The sequence below is a fragment of the Pelophylax lessonae genome (assembly GCF_965119305.1).
Source record: "Pelophylax lessonae genome assembly, chromosome: 1".
Classification (NCBI taxonomy): Eukaryota; Metazoa; Chordata; class Amphibia; order Anura; family Ranidae; genus Pelophylax; species Pelophylax lessonae.
Genome location: NC_138768.1, coordinates 558,482,576 through 558,503,687, shown reverse-complemented (window position 1 = coordinate 558,503,687; position 21,112 = coordinate 558,482,576). Strand labels below are relative to the sequence as shown.

Here is a 21,112-nt window from a genome sequence, read left to right as displayed (position 1 = left end):
GGTAAAGTATTGGTCAGTGGTAGGACAGTATTATGACACATTTCATGCAGTGGCAGTGTTTAAGTTTGTCACAACCCTGTTTCTGTCACTTTGTTCTGCATATAAATGTGCAGAAAATATAAGGACATGTGATATAAAAAAATAAATATTCATTATATTAACTACATGCAATTATTAAAATATATTAACAGCAACATTTACAGACTACAGGAATAAAATACACTGTATGAACCTGTACATTGCTATTACAGGGCTTAAAGTGAAGGCTTGAAGGCAAATATTTTTTTTTTTTTTTAGTGGAGAGGGACTAAAACACCTGCCATGTCAGGTTTGTATTGCTGTCTGTGACATTGTTAGGGATATTCATCCTCCCTATATGTCCTGGTGACCTTTATCATTGAAACTGAAAGAAAATCCCAAATGATGGTGGTCACCAGAACAGAAATAGTGGACATTTTCCAATGGGGATACTGTCTGGAGACACTGGTGACTACTGGGGGTTTCCATCAATTTGGAGGGATTTCCTCTCACCTCCTGTTGTGGCTATAGGACAGGGGATTAATAGAAATCTCCCCAATGGGAAACAAAAGAAAAAAAATGCCAAGGTTATAAGTTTTGCCTTCAGTTCGACTTTAAGAGAGAATTTATAAATGAAAGCCGGCATTTATCATCACTAGACAGTCTTTAATTTTCAGTCTTTTTCTGTACATATTTAAATGACAACGTATGCACACAATGGAAATGTACATTTCACGCTTGTATACCTGTAACTGTAAAGAGATGTAAAACAAGTTCTTCGCCTTGACGCCACTATTAATACTCAGACAAAGAACTTCCTGAAAGATTTCTCTATCACACTAGCGGAACAATCAATGTCTGTTTTTCAGACGGACCCGATTTGACCACCCATTGTTCTCTTCGGGGCGGCAGAGGTCAGCAGACATGTGTCCACTGATACCTGCCGGCATCCGATCTGATAAAATCGACTAAAAACAGACAGATCAGGATATGTTCGCCATCCACCCGGTGGATCAGATGACAATCGGATGGAAACAGGCATACAGTTTTTTTTCCATCCGACTGCCCCATAAAGAGCAGTGGGCTGTGTCTGTGTCCGATCTACATAGTGAAACAGACATGGACCTGTCATCTGCCTTCTCTGCAAGGAGCTGTGGAGAAATCCACTGCTGAGCAGGCAGATTCCCTTGGACGGTTCCGCTCCGTGTGAAAGGGGCCTAACATGTAAGCTTACATTAGGGCATTTTTTTACATAGTTTAATACTTAGCTAACTAGCAATGATTCCAAAAAAATGGAGACTGCCATGGAACCAGATTAAGAAGTAGGGGCAATAGAGGCTCTCTCTCAGCAAATATCCAAGTGGCACAGAGTTGTACTTTTCTTCTTTTATATTCTAAACCAGGGGTATGCAACTCTGGAGCAGTGGAGTGACATCTGGCACCATTCAGTGTGGTGCAGAGAAATGCAGGCACTCTGCATTTTTCTGCACTGCAACACACTGCACTGGGCACAAAGAAAACAATTGTGCCCAACAGAGACCTATGTTTATCCTGTGTCTCTTTTATGAGTTCTGTTATGTCCTCAGTTGCCCTGTCCCTCAATTTCTTCCTCCCGTATCTGCTGGTTTTGGGGTGTCCATATCAGGCACTGGCACACTGCTGGCAGGACACTCACTCTTTATCCCTGGCTGCACAGCGGAGAACACAAAGTGGATTCTTTCAGTAATACTGACAGATGTCAGAACAGGTTGTGAAGCCCTCCTGAGTCCGGTGCCCTTCGTAAGCAGAGCAGAAGAGAACTTAAGAGGGCTGCTGCAGCTGTTCTGACTGCTGGAAGAATCCACTTTGTGCACAGCGCCCACAGCGGCCTTGGGGGCACCACTGAAAATCTGTAAACAAAACGGGACCTATCCCAACCCCCACCTGGATCTGAACTTGGTGAAGCTGTCAGAATTATGCAATGTATAATAAAGTGTTACTAAACCCACAACAGTAAAATCAGTCTGTATATGTAGTAAAGCATGCTTGATATACTCACTGTAGAACCTAAGGGGTCAATCCTCTGCATTGTATAAAAAGGTTGTTTGATCTTGTATGCTTAGATCCTCCCCTTCTTCCACTGACTCCAGAACAGGTCCGGATAAGAGAGAGCCTTTGGATTCAAGCTGCACATGCTTAGTTTGTTTGTTTTTTAATTGGGAGAGTGTATATGATCAGCACAGGGCCAATCAGCACTGTCCAGACAGAGGGTCAGGGGTCCTGGATCCTGATAGGACAACTCAGTGCAGTATGAAAACTCCTCCTACAATCTTTAACCAGACACTGGAGTCACAAGACTGCTAGACTGCCATATACTGCTGATGAGCAAAGGTATTTAGCAGTTTATGTTTACTAAAATAATTGCATTTCCATGTTGTGTGTACTGTGGGAGACCTGATATAGTGAATGCAGGGTACTGGGTATAGCAACACTTTAAATACTCCTGACCACCATAGTCTGTATGCTGTAGTGTATGCTACATACCCCTGACTGCCATACTCTGTACACTTGACCCTGTAATTTCAAAGCAATTTTTTCAAAATTTTAGAGAGCCTTTAATTACTAGCATACCACTAGATTAGCACAAAGCCAATGTGGTTCCTATATTTAAAAAGGGATCAAAGTCTTTACCTAGTAATGAACAAAGGAAAAAAAAAAACAACATAACTGACAGGCGGGGAAAGGGACAAATGGGTTTTGTCCCCCTCTCCTGCCTGTCAATTATGTTGTTTTTATGGAACATATGAGTTTTCAATAAAGCCGGTATTGCACAGTGTGGGAGTGCTGCCATCCGATTTCCTTTTGTTCATTATCCACCTCTGCAGCAGTGACAGGGCACACACCCCGCTTCATGCTACTCATCATCAGGATCACAGCCGTATGGACTTACCTTGAGCAGTGGGATCTCATTATCTTTACCTAGTAACCACAGACTTATTTGGAGAGCATTACGTGGTATGCACTTTTTTTGAGCGTGATCCTGCAGCCCTCAGATTGGTCTTAGACTGCATTCACACTGGTCATTTTTGCAGGCTGTTTCTAAACTTTTGTACAGGCATTTTTGAGAGTTTTTGCAGGCATTTGTTTATTTTTTATTTTAATAGTTTTATTGGGTTTTCATAAAGAAGGAATACAGAAAACCAGCAACAGTGTTACACACTGCATAAGTAGAGTATATACAAAGTCATATGTAATCTTGAACTAGGAGATAACATCAGTTCTAGACTGATAGTTGGGGTGCTATTCCTTATCCAGGATACTCCATTTGGGAGCAAAACTGTATCATGGGAAGGGTGGCAACCAGTGCTTTAAGTGGCCCAAAAGAGGTGCTGGTACTCTATTATAGCCTATAAATTCCCACCCCCCTACCCCACATCAAGGTCCCCACAGAGCACCCCCCTCCTGGCCTGGGCTGGGACTCCGGAGCAGGGGGACTCACTGGTGGTGACTGGTCTGGCTCTGGAGTGGGAAATATTCTTGGGGGGGGGCAATTGAGGGCGCAGATATCCAAAATGAGCGTACTGGTACCCTAAGGGGCACGGAGAGGTGGCGGTATGCTCAAGAGCCATATTTGGAAGTGGCGGTACTGAGTACCAGTGCATACCGGCCCACTTAAAGCACTGGTGACAACACAGTCAACCATAGCTAGGTGTCAAAATTTTATGTTCAAAGATTATTATTTCTTTTAGGAACAAAAGAAGTATGCCAAGATAAACAAGTCAATGAAAACAACGTGAGAAATACGAACTTGCATATCCAGACTACCAGAAACAACAAGGCTTATAGCTGTGTAACTCCAAGGGATCAAGAAAGGTTAAAAAATACTCTTGATGTTATCATGGTAGATCTGCTTTATACCCGTTAGTCTGGTATGCTTAAAAATGTTGCCCCATATAGGGGAAGAATAGGAAGGAATCGCATGTTGTTTGATGTTGACCCAATCGGGACGTTCCCGTCGCGAGTATACTGCAGATAATTGTGTAAGTTGTGCCACCTTATAATATGCCCAGAAGTCTGGGACCCTCAATCCTCCCTTGGTTCTTGGCGTGTATAGACTGGTACTTCAGGACTCTAGATTGGAAATTAGGTAAGTCAACTCTATTAAGGGGGATAGGTAGGGAGCAGAACAAGTAGAGTAATTTAGGTAATAGAGTCATTTTGACTGCCGCTATTCTACCCAGCCATGAAATGTCATGTAGTGTCCAGCCGGAGAGTAGGTCATCTAGGCAATGGTAAAAGGTGGGGAAATTAGCTGAGTATAGTGATGCATAGGATGTTGTAAGAGAGATTACCAGATATGGCAAACCCCCGACCTGCCATTGTAATGGGAAAGCTTCCCATATACACGTCATCAGCTGTTCAGGGAGATTGATATTAAGGGCCATCAACTTCGTCTCATTCACTTGAAGTCCCAATACACTTCCAAATTCTCTTAGCGTTCGCATCAGGTTGGGGAGAGAGGTAAGAGGGGAAGTGATGAACAGGAGGATGTAATCCGCAAATAGCAGGCACTTATGTTACCGTGCTCCGCATGTAACACCTTTGATGTCCAAATTATCTCTAATAGCTGTTGTTATCGTCTCTATCGGAATAGCAAAGAGCAAAGGGGACAGGGGGCACCCCTGAGGAGTACCACGCGAGATCTCAATTGGGAGTGCATATTTTTTTTTTTAAATTAAAGTGGTTGTAAAGCCTGAGGTTTTTCACCTTCATGCATTCTATGCATTAAGGCAGGGGGTCTCCAAACTATGACCCTCAAGTTGTTAAGGAACTACAATTCCCATCATGCCTAGTCATGTCTGTAAATGTCAGAGTTTCCGCAACAGCTCGAGGGCTGTAGTTTTGAGATCCCTGCATTAAGGTGAAAAGCATTCTGTGCTGCAGCCACCTCCAGACCCCCCCCCCTTTTCTTACCTGAGCCCGATACAGCTGCTGTTGCTCTCCTCATTGGACAGATTGATAGCAGCAGTAACAATTGGTTTCCGCTGCTGTCAATCAAAAGCCAAGTCCCACCTTCTGTGTCAATGGATGCAGCAGCGGGACTCATGAACGAGCACACACGGGTGCCCCCATGGAAAGTGGCCTTCCGTGGGAGCACCCGATGAAGAGGAGGAGTCTGGAGCGCCGGTGGGGACCCCAGAAGAAGAGGATCAGGGCTGCTCTATGCAAAACCATTGCACAGAGCAGGTAAGTATAAGCATGTTTGTTATTTTTAAAAAAAATTACTTTAATTTTAGCCAATGGAAAGCTGGTTACGTGGGGGAAAAATACATGTTTTTTTCCCCCATGTTTTAGGTATTTCCACTGTAGTCTACTGGGGCCACTGTAGTCTACTGGGGCCAAAAGCTCTTAAGAAGCTCATCACTAAACTTTTTTGAGCTACAAGCTTCAAGTGACACAATCCACAGGTTAGGGTGGCAATTGAAACACACTGAATTTTAAATGTTTGAGCAAAAAAAAAAAACACTTAGGTGCGGATGGGATCTTATTGGTTGTGACAGCTGATGTGTTGGTAGGTAACTGAAGTGAAATATTGAGACCACAAGCAAGTATGTAGTCTGTAAAGGAGCTGTAATTCATGCTGTGCTGAGCCACACAATGGCAGAGGTCAAGCTGTAGATAAACAAACAGCAGGATCCAGAACACAGAAGGAGGACACGCTTTACGCTTACAAGCTCTTTGAGTACAAAAAAACAAACTTACAACATGAAATGTCTACCACACGTAAAACAATCCTTCTCACGCCTGATCCCTTAACCCTGTTACCCCTGTCAATTTATATATATAAATTATATATATCTATTATACCTTAACATGCTCTTAAAACCATACCAAAAAACAAAATAGCAGATCTGTGTAAAAAAGGATAATTTAAAGAGGAGCTCCAGTCTTCCCCAAAAATTAAAAGTCAGCAGCTACAAGTATTGTAGCTACTGACTTTAAAAATAAGGACACTTACCTGTCCAGGAGGTCCAGCGATGTCAGCACCCGAGCCAATTCTTCAATCGGCTTTGGGTGCAGGTATCGGGCATCCTAGGTAAGGGAAACCCGCAGTAAAGAAGTTTGGCTTCACAGCCGGTTTCCTACTGCGCATGCACTAGTCACGCTGCACTTTCTGAATGGTCTTGCAGTCTTCTGGGACCTGTGTGTGTCACAGAAGGCTGCAGGGAGAAGGAGAAGGGGCAGGACATCGTGAAAGATCGCCATGGCGATCTGACCTGGAAGTGGGAACGGGTACCTGTTAAAATCAGGTACCCACTCCCCCTTTCCCCCAAAAAGTCACAAATATGGCAGTGGAGGGTGCAAACAAGTGGAGCTTCCCCTTTTGAGTGGAACTCCACTTTGAGTACCATGTACAGTATACATCAGAAATTGGGTCACCTTCTGCACAGTTGATCAAACATTTTGGGTGGAGATCTGCTGCATAAGATGAGAAATGCAACGCCTTTTGTTCTTGCCACCAGTTGTTTTTGTATTTCTGATATTGTCCTTTCTGTCTAATCCATTGAGGGACACAGGAATTGCAGAAATTCTTAAACATTGGGTTATGCTGCCACCTTTAAGAGGTTAGGGCACTGGCGAACAAAAAACATTAGGCCAGCCTCCATATAAATCCACCTCCAACCACCGAGCCCCAGTTTTTTGCTAGTGTCCTATGACAGTTTTCCTTAACTTTGATGCCATTTGGGTTCCCCCCGGGGTGCTGTGAGCAAAGGACCAGACCTAGTTTTGCCCGGGATCAGCATCATGACCTGTCATGATGTGTCTCAGGTCTAGTAAGACTCTGGTATATTTCCACTGTCAACCTTCAGTGACTAGGTTGCTCGTGGCTGCCTTTGGCTCTCACCAGCTCCTACTGCTTGGGTTTAATGAGTTTGCAGGGCCTTTCATCATTTTGGGCCTAGTTGTTTTCCTCTATTTCCTCTAATATTTTCTATGCAAATTTTATTTTCAAAGAGAACAGTCCTGCTGTACCTTTAAATGCTTATACTCAAGATCCTGGGTCCCTTATTACCAAAGGATTGTCCTCATTAGAAACTTTTAGAGAGTCATATATTTATGGGAGGCTGAGACCTTTCCTGTGCTCACAAGACTCCTTATAGCGATTTTTTTATTTGTTTGCATACATTTAATGGAGCAATCTGCTTGCACAATCCCTAAGTCCACACCAGCTCCATTCTTGGAGGAACCTAATTCTGATCCTGCAGGGTCTCTGTCTCTAAGCATGTCTGATTCAGATTGATGGCCTTTACATTCCATTCCTGAAGAGACTGTATTTCAGAAAATTTTATATGACTTTGTTTTTTTTATCTGATTGATGAAGAGTGTTCTACCATGCAATTAGAGGATCTGCCTACTGTTCCAGTCACAGGTTCTTTTGGAGCTCTTATGTCTGCAAAGACCTTCCTAATACCTCAGTATTTAAAATATTACTCTGCGAGGACTGGAAACAACCCATGGAGTCATAAGCCTCTTTTGGCAATGTGAAGGAGCCCTCTCCCATTGAAAGCAAATTTATTGATAAGTGGTGCCTACCCGCTATTGACACATCAGTCATTCACTTTAATAAGCATACGGCAAAACACGGTGTCTGTAACGTCAGGGATCTCACTGTCAGACAGTTGGACTCCCTGTTTAGCTCTCACTTTGAATTAACTGGAGTAACTCTCTGTCATCTGTTGGTGTTAACTTTGATTTGTGAAATCATGTCACAATGGACCATCCAGCACAAGGTCAATCTCTTGTGTCCTGGAGCTTTTGGAACAAATGTGTGGAGCCCTATGCTTCAGCTGAGAGGGCTAAGCTTGTGAGTTGCAGGGGGTTATATCTGTTCACAGCTCCTACTGCCTAGCATCCTAGGGTGCTAGAACGCAGGCAACTCCTGCCACTCAGTGTCTTTGGTTGCTAGGATGCAAGCAGCTCCTGCTTTCTAGCATCCTAGATTCCTAGGATCCAGGCTGCTCCTGCTACGTAGCGTCCTTGGTTACTAGGAGGCAGGTGGCCATTGCTACCTAGCGCCCTAGGTTGCTAGGACACAGGCAACCCCTGCAGCCTAATGTCCCTGGTGTCTAGGACCAAAACAGTCATTCAGGGCAACATACAGTGCCTTGCGAAAGTATTTGGCCCCCTTGAACTTTTTGACCTTATGCCACATTTCAGGCTTCAAACATAAAGATATAAAACTGTAATTTTTTGTGAAGAATCAACAAGTGGGACACAATCATGAAGTGGAACAAAATTTATTGGATATTTCAAACTTTTTTAACAAATAAAAAACTGAAAAATTGGGCATGCAAAATTATTCAGCCCCCTTAAGTTAATACTTTGTAGCGCCACCTGAGTGACACTAGGACAGATCGCATGTTCAGCTATGCTGAACCCTGCAATCTGACCCTGCCTGTCACTTAGGAGATCCGCCCGCTTGTGTTTACACAAGCGGGCGGATCTCCACACTCGATTTCCCGACGATCGGGGAAGAGCAGCGGCGATCGCCGCTGCTCCTCCCCTGGCCCGACTCCCACTGTAACTGAATACAGTGGGAGCGAGCCTCCGGCGCCGCGCACGTGCCGCAGAGAAAGGGGAGTGTCTGGCGACGTAGGTCTACGTCGCCAGATGATAACAAACCACTTTGCCGCAGTAGTGCTCGAGTGAGCAGACGGCAAGTGGTTAAGAAATGGCTTTCTTCTTGCCACTCTTCCATAAAGGCCAGATTTGTGCAGTATACGACTGCTTGTTGTCCTATGGACAGAGTCTCCCACTTCAGCTGTAGATCTCTGCAGTTCATCCAGAGTGATCATCGGCCTCTTGGCTGCATCTCTGATCAGTCTTCTCCTTGTATGAGCTGAAAGTTTAGAGGGACGGCCAGGTCTTCGTAGATTTGCAGTGGTCTGATACTCCTTCCATTTCAATATTAACGCTTGTACAGTCCTCCTTGGGATGTTTAAAGCTTGGGAAATCTTTTTGTATCCAAATCCAGCTTTAAACTTCTCCACAACAGTATCTCGGACCTGCCTGGTGTGTTCCTTGTTCTTCATGATGCTCTCTGCGCTTTAAACAGACCTCTGAGACCATCACAGTGCAGGTGCATTTATACGGAGACTTTATTACACACAGGTGGATTCTATTTATCATCATTAGTCATTTGGGTCAACATTGGATCATTCAGAGATCCTCACTGAACTTCTGGAGAGAGTTTGCTGCACTGAAAGTAAAGGGGCTGAATAATTTTGCACGCCCAATTTTTCAGTTTTTTATTTGTTAACAAAGTTTGAAATATCCAATAAATTTCGTTCCGCTTCATGATTGTGTCCCATTTGTTGTTGATTCTTCACAAAAAAATACAGTTTTATAGCTTTATGTTTGAAGCCTGAAATGTGGCAAAAGGTCGCAAAGTTCAAGGGGGCCGAATACTTTCGCAAGGCACTGTATAAACATCAAGGGTATAATCAGTGTCTCAGGCGCTGCTGCTTACACATTGTCGATATTTTCGATACTGGTTGGAGACAGCTAATAGGCTGCACAAGTATGCTGTTATGCATGTAAACATTAGCACAAAACACAGTGGTACATTATGCTTTCTAACACAGCTGTGTGAATGGGCACAATCATATACAGTACATAATGCCAGGGCCAGGACAAGGGGTGGGCAGAAGCAGCGGCTGCCCTGCGCACAACATGTATTGTAGGGATGGGGATGCTGCAAGTTCCATCTGCTATAAGGCTAAGAGAAGCAGTGACAGCAGCATCACTACTTCTGTCAGGCCAGCACTGGCACTGGAAGCTGCAAGGAGAGGAGAGGAAAGCTGAGAGGAGGTGTAGGCTGTGCTCTCTCTCCCCCTCTTACTCAAAAGTTCACACATAATGAAGGGAGGGGGCACAATTTGGCAACTTTGTCCTGGGCACTGGATTATCTTGTCCTGGCACTGTATACTGCTGTCTACAGTTGCACTCAAAACAAGACACTGTACTTGTCTGTACACAGTATTTTTCACACTCATTGGAATGAGGCCTAAACCTAAAACAGAACTGAAGAACCCAATACAGACATTATTACAAATAAGAAACTAGTACAACTATTCACAAATGAGTGCTTGAGTATGTAGAAGTATATACCGTGTTTCACCAAAAATAAGACCTACCCTGAAAATAAGACCTACTGTTATTTTCGGGGAGGACTACAATATAAGCCCTACCCCGAAAAAAAGCCCTAGTTTAGTGTTTATAAAATCCTAGCATCCACTCTATTACTGTGTTATATAAATCTCCAGGGTGTTTCTGTAATCTAATTGTGTGAAATACCTTCAGTACAGCGGTGCTCGGCGCTCAGCTGATCTCCCGTTCTGCTCTTCTCCTCCTCTCATAGCTGCCAGTAGGGGATCTCAGACCCTCCCCTCTGCAGTGCTCAAAACGGGTCACGGAAGCACACATTCCTGTACCTTGACTCTCTCATGTTACCAGTGGGGTCATGTTACCAGTGGGGTACCTCAGGGATCTGTACTGGGACCAATTTTGTTTAATATCTTCATAAGTGATATTGCAAAAGGCCTCGATGGTAAGGTTTGTCTTTTTGCTGATGACACAAAGATATGTAACAGGGTTGATGTTCCTGGAGGGAAACGCCAAATGGAAAAGGATTTAGGAAAACTAGAAGAATGGTCAGAACTCTGACAACTGAAATTTAATGTGGATAAGTGCAAGATAATGCACCTGCGGCGTAAAAACCCAAGGGCAGAATATAGAATATTTGACACAGTCCAGACCTCAGTATCTGAGGAAAGGGATTTAGGAGTAATTATTTCAGAAGACTTAAAGGTGGGAAGACAATGTAATAGAGCAGCACGAAATGCCAGCAGAATGCTTGGATGTATAGGGAGAGGTATAAGCAGTAGAAAGAGAGAAGTGCTTATGCTGCTGTACAGAACACTGGTGAGACCTCACTTGGAGTATTGTGCGCAGTACTGGAGGCCATATCTCCAGAAGGATATAGATACTCTAGAGAGAGTTCAGAGAAGAGCTACTAAACTAGTACATGGATTGCAGGAAAAAACTTACCAGGAAAGGTTAAAGGACCTTAACATGTATAGCTTGGAAGAAAGAAGAGACAGAGGGGATATGATAGAAACTTTTAAATACATAAAGGGAATCAACTCGGTAAAGGAGGAGAGCATATTTAAAAGAAGAAAAACTACCACAAGAGGACACAGTTTTAAATTAGAGGGGCAAAGGTTTAAAAGTAATATGAGGAAGTATTACTTTACTGAGAGAGTAGTGGATGCATGGAATAACCTTCCTGCAGAAGTGGTAGCTGCAAATACAGTGAAGGAGTTTAAGCATGCATGGGATAGGCATAAGGCTATCCTTCATATAAGATAGGGCCAGGGACTATTCATACGATTCAGATATATTGGGCAGACTAGATGGGCCAAATGGTTCTTATCTGCCGACACATTCTATGTTTCTCTCCTCCCTCTGGTGGCCGCTTTCGGTATCGCGCACATTCCTGTATCCCAGCCCTCTCCTCCTTCTGCTGGCCGCTGTCGGTATCGCACACATAAATGTACCTCGGCTCTCTCCTTTCTCTGCTGGCGCTTCAGTGACCCCCAGCATTTAGCGGGGGAAAAGAGAAGGAGAGCAGAGATGAGCTGAGCGCCGAGCGGCTGTACCGAAGGTATTTCACACAATTAGATTACAGAAACACCCTGGACATTATATAACACAGTAATAGAGTGGATGCTATGGTTTTACAAACATTTTTACTAGGTACAGGCAGGGAGGGAGAAGACAGCACATTACAGATAAGACCTACCCCAAAAATAAGCCCTACTGTGTGTTTTGGTGCTAAAATTAATATAAGACCCGGGCTTATTTTTGAGGAAACACGGTATGCATAAAGAGAACTCAGGATATGTAATGTTAACATTTTTTTTTCTTTGTGATACATCCTATTTCTTAAAATTAACAGACATTTCATGCAGAGGATATATTGAACTACAGATTTCTACAGTAGTATTTAAATGGATTAATGAAACAGATGTAGGCTGTGTGAAGCAAAAATATCTTCTCAATAACTACAACCTCATTCTCAAATCAGTGTGGTTTCTAACCTCCTAAAACTTTTAGATATAGAGTACTGCTGAAGGTGCTACAGATGTTGTCCCTCAACATTCACATGCTGAACTACATCAACATGCACAGCATGTACAACAGCTATATTTCAAGATCTTAACCGATTAATGGGAATGAGTTTTAAAATGGGAACTATCAAACAATTTAAAAATGTTGGAATGTCAATGTCATGCCTGGAATGTACTTAGTTCATTTCATTGAAAGTTCAATGGTTTAATATTTCAAAGCTTTAAAGTGGTTGTAAACCCTAGGAAGAAAAAAAAAACAAAAAACCCGCAAGACAAAGGCATAATGGGCTAGTATGCATCGCATACTAGCCCATTATGTGTAACTTACCTTAGAACGAAGCCCCCACACGGACCCCCGGACATCGCTGCGGGCGCTGCCATGATCCCTCGCGCGGTGATTGGCCGGAAGAGACGGCTCTGGCGCGATGATTGGCCGGAGCCGCATGCGCGCGGGAGTGATTTTCCGGCAAGCTCCCGGCAAATTAATTGAAGGTCCCCCCGGACCTTCAGAGCGCATGCGCCGCTCGCGAGAGCGGCTGCATGCACTGTAAATATCTCCTAAACCATGCCGGTTTAGGAGATATTATTTGTACCTACAGGTAAGCCTTATTATAGGCTTACCTGTAGGTAAAAGTGTCAAAAAACTGGATACTACCGCTTTAATAGATTGGTAGTGCTTTAAAATGTTCTTGGTTGCATAGGAAAGTGTTTAATAAAACAAACAACACTTGCATGTTTTATCTGTACGAAATCGTGATTATATCAGGTCCCAACCCTGACTCACCCAGCATGTAGCTACTCCCGTAAAGCTCGTTTTAGGTAACATTATTAGCACTAGAAGCTCTAACGACTTTATACTACTGTACATGCAACACACAATGCTACACTTCCTTCTGCCTAAACTTTTTCCTCTTCTTTAGAGATTTTCCACAATGCTGCAAATACAGTAACCTTTTCTCCTCTGTTAGGATGCCATACAGTGCTGCTAGTATCCTTTCCTCCTCTGCTGTAGAGATGCCCTAAACAAGTCATCATGTGCCAATATACACTATATTGTCAAAAGTATTGGGATGCCTGCCTTTACATGCATATGAACTTTAATGGCATCCCAGTCTTAGTCCTTAGGGTTCAATATTGAGTTAGCCCACCCTTTCAAGCTATAACAGCTTCAATTCTTCTGAAAAGGCTGTCCACAAGGTTTAGGAGTGTGTCTATGGGAATGTTTGACCATTCTTCCAGAAGCACATTTGTGAGGTCAGGCACTGATATAAATGAGAAGGCCTGGCTCGCAGTCTCCGTTTTAATTCATCCCAAAGGTGTTCTATCGGATTGAGGTCAGGACTGTCAAGTTCCTCCACCCCAAACTCGCTCATTCATGTCTTTATGGACCTTAATTTGTGCACTGGTCTAAATCATTTGGTGGAGGGGGGATTATAGTGGGGGGTTGTTTTTCAGGGGTTGGGCTTGGCCTCTTAGTTCCAGTAAAAGGGCACTCTTAAGGCGTCAGCATGCCAAGACATTTTGGACAATTTCATGCTCCCAACTTTGTGGGAACAGTTCGGGAATGGCCCCTACCTGTTCCAACATGGCTGCGCACCAGTGCACAAAGCAAGGCCCATAAAGACATAGATAAATGAGTTTGGGGTGGAGGAACTTGACTGGCCTGCACAGAGTCCTGACCTCAACCCGACAGAACACCTTTGGGATGAATTAGAGTGCAGACTGCAAACCAGGCCTTCTCTCCAACACTAGTGCCTAATCTCGCAAATGCACTTCTGAGAGAAAGGTCAAACATTCCCATAGACATACTCCTAAACCTTGTGGACAGCTTTCCCAGAAGAGTTGAAGCTGTTATAGCTGCAAAGGGTGGGCCAACTCAATATTAAACCCTATGGACTAAGATTGGGTGCCATTAAAGTTCATGTGCGTGTAAAGGCAGGCGTCCCAATACTTTTGGTAATATAGTGTAGTTATTCTGCATGGTGCAAATTAGATGGTTACATAAGGGTTTGTCACTTTCATTTGTGTGATTAATATGAGGCACATCTAGTGCTTTGCACACATGCTAGCTTTGTATGTAAGTAAGGCTGGCCATACATTATACAACTTTCTTGTAAAATTTTCCTTTAGATTTACCAAAACCATATAATATGAGGTTAAACCTAAACACTTCAGTTTGTATGCCAACAGACAGGCCCTTGCACTACATAGTTGAAGGTAAATCTAAAGGAAATTAAAAAAGAAAATTGTATAATGTTTGGCCAGCCTAAGGACTGTGCATGATTTAGGTACACAGGGGTTGATTTACTGAAAGTAAGGGAGGTTGCACTTTACAAAGGAAGTTTCTCCAGAGCTTAGTAATTGTGGTGAGATTTCACTTTGCAAAAAATACCCAGTTATGTGCAAAGAAACAAAAACAAGAGGGTTTTTGCTTGCACATGGCTGGATAATGGAAGTCAGCAAAACTTGCAAAATAATTTTCTCCAGAGCTTAGTGAATGCGGTGAAATTTCTTTTTGCAAAGATTACCAGTCATGTGCAAGGAAATGAAAAAGAGCATTTTTGCTTTCACATGGCTGGAAACTGGAAGTCATTGGAAGTTAATCTCATTCACTTTAAAGAGGAAGTAAACCCTCCTCTGCAAGTTGTACCTATAGGTAAGCCTATGATAAGGCTCACCTATAGGTACTGTAAATATCTCCTAAACATGTACCATTTAGGAGATATTCACCTTACATGCAGCCAGCGACGTCACTGCCGCATGCGCTCCGAAGGAGCGGCCGCTGGTGCCGTTCCTTCAGAGCCCCATGCCGTGACCGCCGGCTCCCGCGCGTGTGCACGGGAGTGACGGCACCGCGGCTCCGGCCAATCAGATGGCCAGATGCCGCGATCCCGGAAGACGGGCGACTGGACATGTCGCCCTTCATAGAGGTAAGTGGGCGGCACGGCGAGGGCTCATTCTAAGGTAAGTATTTCGTAATGAGCTAGTATGCGATGCATACTAGCTCATTATGTGTTTCTCTTTCAGGTTGCGAAAAAAAAAAAAAAATCTATGGGTTTACAACCTCTTTAACTCTGGGGCAAATTCCCTTGCAAAGTACACCTTCCCTTGCAAAGAGCACAACCGTATTTACCCTTAGTAAATCAACCCCACAGAGCTGTTACTGTTAGAGCAATGAGGATGTGGAACTCTCTTCCACAGTTAGTGGTGTCAGTGGTGAGTGTAGATGAATTAATTAAAATTTTTTTTAGATGTGTTTCATAGTGAATGAAATATACAGGGATGTAGAAAATGAAAGTGACATAAACGCATAAAGACATACTCAGGCTGAACTGGGTAGATGGGTGTCTTTTTTCAACCTTCTCAACCTTACCGACTACATAAGTAACTACTATGTATGTATTATTTTTTTTTTGTTATGTTGCTTGTGCTCCTGGCTAATAAATTAGGATAGTGTGGACCCATTCAAAAACTGTGAGTTGAGGTTTTGGCCAAACACCCCACAAGATAACTTGGTTAGCTAATTGATAACACATGCCAAGACAGAGCAGGAAGCATTGCACAATTGATTGCTTGTACTTATACACAATTGATTGCTTGTACTTATGTAAGGGTCCATGCACACTGGGCTTAAAAAAACACCAGTTATATAGAACGTTTTTGTACAGGAGTTTAGGAGAATTTAGAAGCCTTTGGGAGAGCCTAGGAGTGTTTTTTTTTCTGCCATAAAACAGCTCTCAATAACGCTAAACAGAGGGGTTTTTTCTGCCTCTAACCGATGAGCTTAAAATATGCCTCTAATCATCCTAATTTGCATGGACACATAGGATAACATTACACAGTTAGCCAGGTTGAAAAAAGAGACAAGACCATCCAGTTTAACCAACTAAAAAAAAAATAAAATTATACAATCCCATATTTACAATCCTATGCCCACAGTTGAGAAAGGTGAAAAACATGATCTACTTTGTTACAGCAGGGGGAGAAAAAAAATCCTCCCTGAGCCCCTAAGAGGCAATTGGATATTCCCTGGATCAACTTTACCTATAAATATTAGTACCCAGTTATTTTATGTACATTAGGAAAGAATCCACTGAGCTAGCCATAACCAGCTCTTGAGGGAGTCTATTCCACATTTTACAGCTCTTACTGTGAAGAAACCTTTCCGTATTTGGTGATGAAATCTCTTTTCCTCCAGACATAAACAGTGCCCCCTTGTCCTCTGTGATGACCTTAACCCCTTCCAAACTACCCCGCACAGATATACTGTGGTAGGGCGGCCCTCCTGCATGAAAACACATATGTGATTTTGCGCACTGGGTCTGGGACATAAGCACACTGCCGGGCAACCCGCTCCCGCTGTGATTTGACACAGTGGGAGCCAATCATTGGGTCCGGTGGCACACGGCGATCATTCTCAGTAAAGGCAGCGCGGCGGTCTGCCTATGTAAACAAGGCAGACCGCCGTTCTGTAAGAGGGGAAGATGGAGATCCTGTGTTTCTGCTAAGCAGGAACACGGATCTCTGTCTTCCCCCCAGTCAAAGCACCCCTCACACAGTTAGCAACCACTCCCTATGAGAACATTTAACCCTTTGATCGCCCTTGATGTTAACCCCTTCCCCCGGTGTCATTAGTACAGTAACAGTGCATTTTGTTTAGCACTGGTCTCCAAAAAGTGTCACTTAGGAGGTTATTTACTAAAACTGGAGAGTGCAAAAGTTGGTGCAGCTTTACAAAGAAACCAATCAGCTTCCGAATGTTATTGTCAAAGCTTAACTGAGTGAGCTGAAGTTAGAAGCTGGTTGGCTACCATGCACAGCTGCACCAGATTCTAAGTGCTCCAGTTTTAGTAAATCTCCCCTATAGTGTCAGATTTGTCCGCCGCAATGTTGCAGTCCCAATAGAAAATTGTGGATCGTCGCCCATTACTAGTAAAAACAATAAAAAGAAATAAAAAATTCTATAAATATATTCTATAGTTTTTAGATGCTATAACTAATCAATAGATGCTTACTGGGATTTTTTTTTTTTTTTTACCAAAAACCTAGCAGAATACATATTGGCTTAAATTGATGAATAAATTTGATCTTTTACTGGATATGTTTTATAGTATAAAGTAAAAAATATTGTTTTTTTTTTTTGTTTGAAGTGCAAAAAATAAAAAATTGCAGAGGTGATTAAATACCACCAAAAGAAAGCTCTATTTGTGGGAACAAAAGGAAATCAACCTTAGATTGTGAGCTCCTTGAGGGCAGGGACTGATGTGAATGTATAATATATATGTAAAGCGCTGCATAAATTGTCGGCGCTATAAAAGTATCTATAATAAATAAAAATAAAATACATTTGGGTACAGTGTCGCACAACCGCACAATTGTCAGTTAAAGTAATGCAGTGCTGTATTTCAAAAAATGGCCTGGTCATGAAGGGGGGTAAACCTTCCGGGGCTGAAGAGGTTAAAGTGAATAACTCAACACCGAGTTCACTATATGGACCCCTTATGTATTTTACATGTTGATCGTATCCCCCCTTATTCTCCTCTTCTGAAGAGAGAATACATTTTGTTCCTCTAATCTTTTCTCATAGCTGAGCTCCTCCATGCCTCTTATCAGTTTGTTTGCCCTTCTCTGCACTTTCTCCAGTTCCCCGATATCCTTTTTTTTTTTTTTTCTTATTGAGCTGCTTCTACAGGCAAATCACATACCTCCTGTAGAAGCAGGATTTTTTAACCACTTCCGGCCCGCGCTATAGCCGAAGTACGGCTACAGTGCGGACTCAAATTTCCGGGAGGCCATCTTTTAACGGCCTCCCAGTAACAGGCTCCCCGCACGCTCCCGCGAGCGCGCATCGGGGAAAATCTGTATTGGCCGTGTCCCTTGGACACAGCCAATCACAGATCGTGGCGAATGGCCAATCACAGCGGCCAATTACCACGTGATCGGACCGTGCAATGAGAGATGATCTCATATGTAAACATATGAGAACATGTCTCATCGCCAGCTCTCTTCCTCACACGGAGACTGCAGTGTGAGGAAGAGGAGAGCCCGATCACCGTTAAGGGGACACAAAGGAATGTAATCAGGGCACTGATCACCAGTTCCCCTTATTACAGAAGAGTGGAAAAAAATGCCACAACTGCCCACAGTGCTCGCCATCAGTGCCCACAGTCAGTGCCCATAGTGCTGCCAGTCAGTTCCCATCAGTGCCTGCTCATCTAGGCACTGATGGGCACTGACTAGCAGCACTATGGGCACTAAGTGTGGGAACTGATGGTGCTGCCCATCAGTGCTGATCAGTGCCACCCATCAGTGCCCATCAGTGCCGCCGCTCAGTGCCCATCAGTGCCGCCTCTCAGTTCCCATCAGTGCCGCTCGTCAGTGCCGCCTCTCAGTTCCCAGCAGTGCCACCTCTCAGTGCTTATCAGTGCCGCCTATCAGTGCTCATCAGTGAGGCATATTAGTACCTCCTCATCAGTGCCACCTCATCAGTGCCCATAAGTGCCACCTCATCAGTGCCCATAAGTGCCACCTCATCAGTGCCCATCAGTGCAGCCTATCAGTGCCCATCAGTGTTGCCTCATCTGCGCACATCAGTGAAGGAGAAAAATGTATTTATTTTCAAAATTTACTCACAGAAAATAAGAAAAACTTTTTTTTTTTTTTTTCAAAATTTTCTGTCTTTTTTCTTTTGTTTTTTGTAAGAAATAAAAAAGCCAGAGGTGATTAAATACCACCAAAAGAAAGCTCTATTTGTGTGAAAAAAATGATAAAAATTTCATATGGGTACAGCATTGCATGACCGCGCAATTGTCATTCAAAGCGTGACAGCGCTGAAAGCTGAAAATTGGCCTGGGCAGGAAGGGGGTATAAGTGCCCAGTAGGCAAGTGGTTAATAGACCCAAATTCTTTATTCTACATTCTGTTTCTACTATAGATAATACGTCTATGCTATATTCTTTCCAAATCCAGGTAAAACTAGGTAAGAGTTTCTTTCTAGCAAATGTCATTCGATGTACAAATAACTGTGTGAATCCATATTCTGCAAAGTGCTACCTATTCTATAGACGTGACACAATCTGTTTCACAAATTGTACTACACACACACACACACACACACACACACACACACTTGTTACCTCGAACAAATGGGGCACTCAGCAGAACTAGCAGTAAAAAGGAGTAGAGATAGTGAGGTTCCGCCATGGTAGAAAGGCTTAGTCCGGGCACCTGCTTGACAAATACAGTCTCACCACGTCTGTGTATCCTACTGGTAAGGATATGAACAGGTGTAATCTGAGAATAGGTAAAACCTACTCTTAACTCTTTGTAAAGTACACAGTAGTTGCATCATGCGAAAAAAGAAAAAAGAATAGAAATGTCCATGTAAATATAAAGACAGCTGTTTTTTTTTTTTTTTTTTTTTACAGTGGAAATTCGTTTCCATTCATTTAACTTTTTCTTGACTCTGCTTAAAAATTCAACAAGATGCTGGAAAAAAAAAAAAAAAAACCTCTAGGACTTTTCCAGATATACTATAGTAAAGACACATTCCAGGCAACTAAAGCCCCGTACAGACGAGTGGAAATTCGGCCGTGAAATTTTGTCCGACGACCGATCTGCTGATTTTCGGCTTGTTAGTATGATGCTTCCGACAACCGACTCCGACTTTTCGTCCGAAAAAAATCCTGGTGTGCAGGCTATAAAATTTTTGTCCACCATCAAAACACGTCTGATTTTTATCTCATTAGTACAAATTTCGATGGGGAAAAATCTTATGAGCAAGACTAGGCATGCTCAGAGATGAAAGAACACATACAAAGCAACCCAACACATGACATCACTTCTGAAGTAGAATTTTGTCGTGCGGGAAAATTTGTGTGCAGTCTAGAGCACATTCCAACCAACAAAACACCACTCTGGACAAAAGACGGACGACCGGTCGGTGGAAATTCGTTGCGTGTGTACGAGGCTTAAATCAGTTAGGGCCAGTTCACACCAAGTGCAGTCCAGTGCGTTTTTTTTTTTTTTCTGCATAAAAAATGCATCATGGATAGTAGGTTGTATGGGGCATAGTTCACACCAGTGCGGTCAGTTCCAAAGAAAAAAAAGGTTTTGCGGATGCGTTCTGGATGCTTTTCTGCATGTGCGTTTTTGGTGCGTTCCACTGCATTTTTTTATACTTTTTGGTGCATTTTGAGGCAGTCTAGGCATTTTTCCCTCTCTTTTTTCTTAACCTTAAGGGCCAGTTCACACCACATGCAGTCCAGTGCCTTTTTTTCTGTATCAAAAAAGCATATAGGTTTTAGGGTTTCCAATGGTGTAGTTTACACTACTGCTTGCAGTTCCAGCGTGTTCCAGTTCCAGAAAAAAAAGTAGAAGATGCTGCATTTTTTTTCTGCACTAGACTGTACTAGAATGCGGTAAAACGCGTCAAAAACACGCTGGAACACATGTCCCTATTTAGGACCAGTTCACACCATAGAAACGCAGTCCAGATGCGTTCCAGATGCTTTTCGGCATGCACATTTTTTACGCATTTTTGATGCGTTCCAGTGCATTTTTGGTGTGTTTTTGATGCAGTCCAGTGCATTTTTTCCCCCTTACATAGTTACATAGTTAGTGAGGTTGAAAAAAGATATCAGTCCATCCAGTTCAACCTATGATGTGTGTGTGTGTTTGCTGTTAACCGTACATTGTATACCCCTCTATGTTGTGGTCTCTAAGGTGCCCATCTAATAGTTTTTTGAAACTATCAATGCTCCCTGCTGATACGATTGCTTGTGGAAGAGAATTCCACATCCTTACCGCTCTTACAGTGAAGAACCCCATGCGTATTTTAAGGTTAAACCGCCTTTCCTCTAGTTTTAGTGAGTGGCCACGTGTCTTATTGTATTTCCTTTCTCTGAATAGGTTTTTCCATA

General features: G+C 43.0%; 1 protein-coding gene across 1 annotated transcript in view; it reads right to left on the bottom strand.

Moving 5' to 3' along the window:
- The window catches only part of CIST1 (colon, intestine and stomach enriched 1), a 139,373-nt gene extending 119,910 nt beyond the window's left edge, over positions 1 to 19,463 (bottom strand). Inside the window, exon 1 of the mRNA XM_082243506.1 lies at positions 19,328 to 19,463. Within this exon, the coding sequence (XP_082099632.1) occupies positions 19,328 to 19,394 (67 nt within the window). The 5' untranslated portion in view covers positions 19,395 to 19,463. The remainder of the gene's footprint in view (positions 1 to 19,327) is intronic.
- Between the last annotated feature and the right edge of the window lie 1,649 nt (positions 19,464 to 21,112).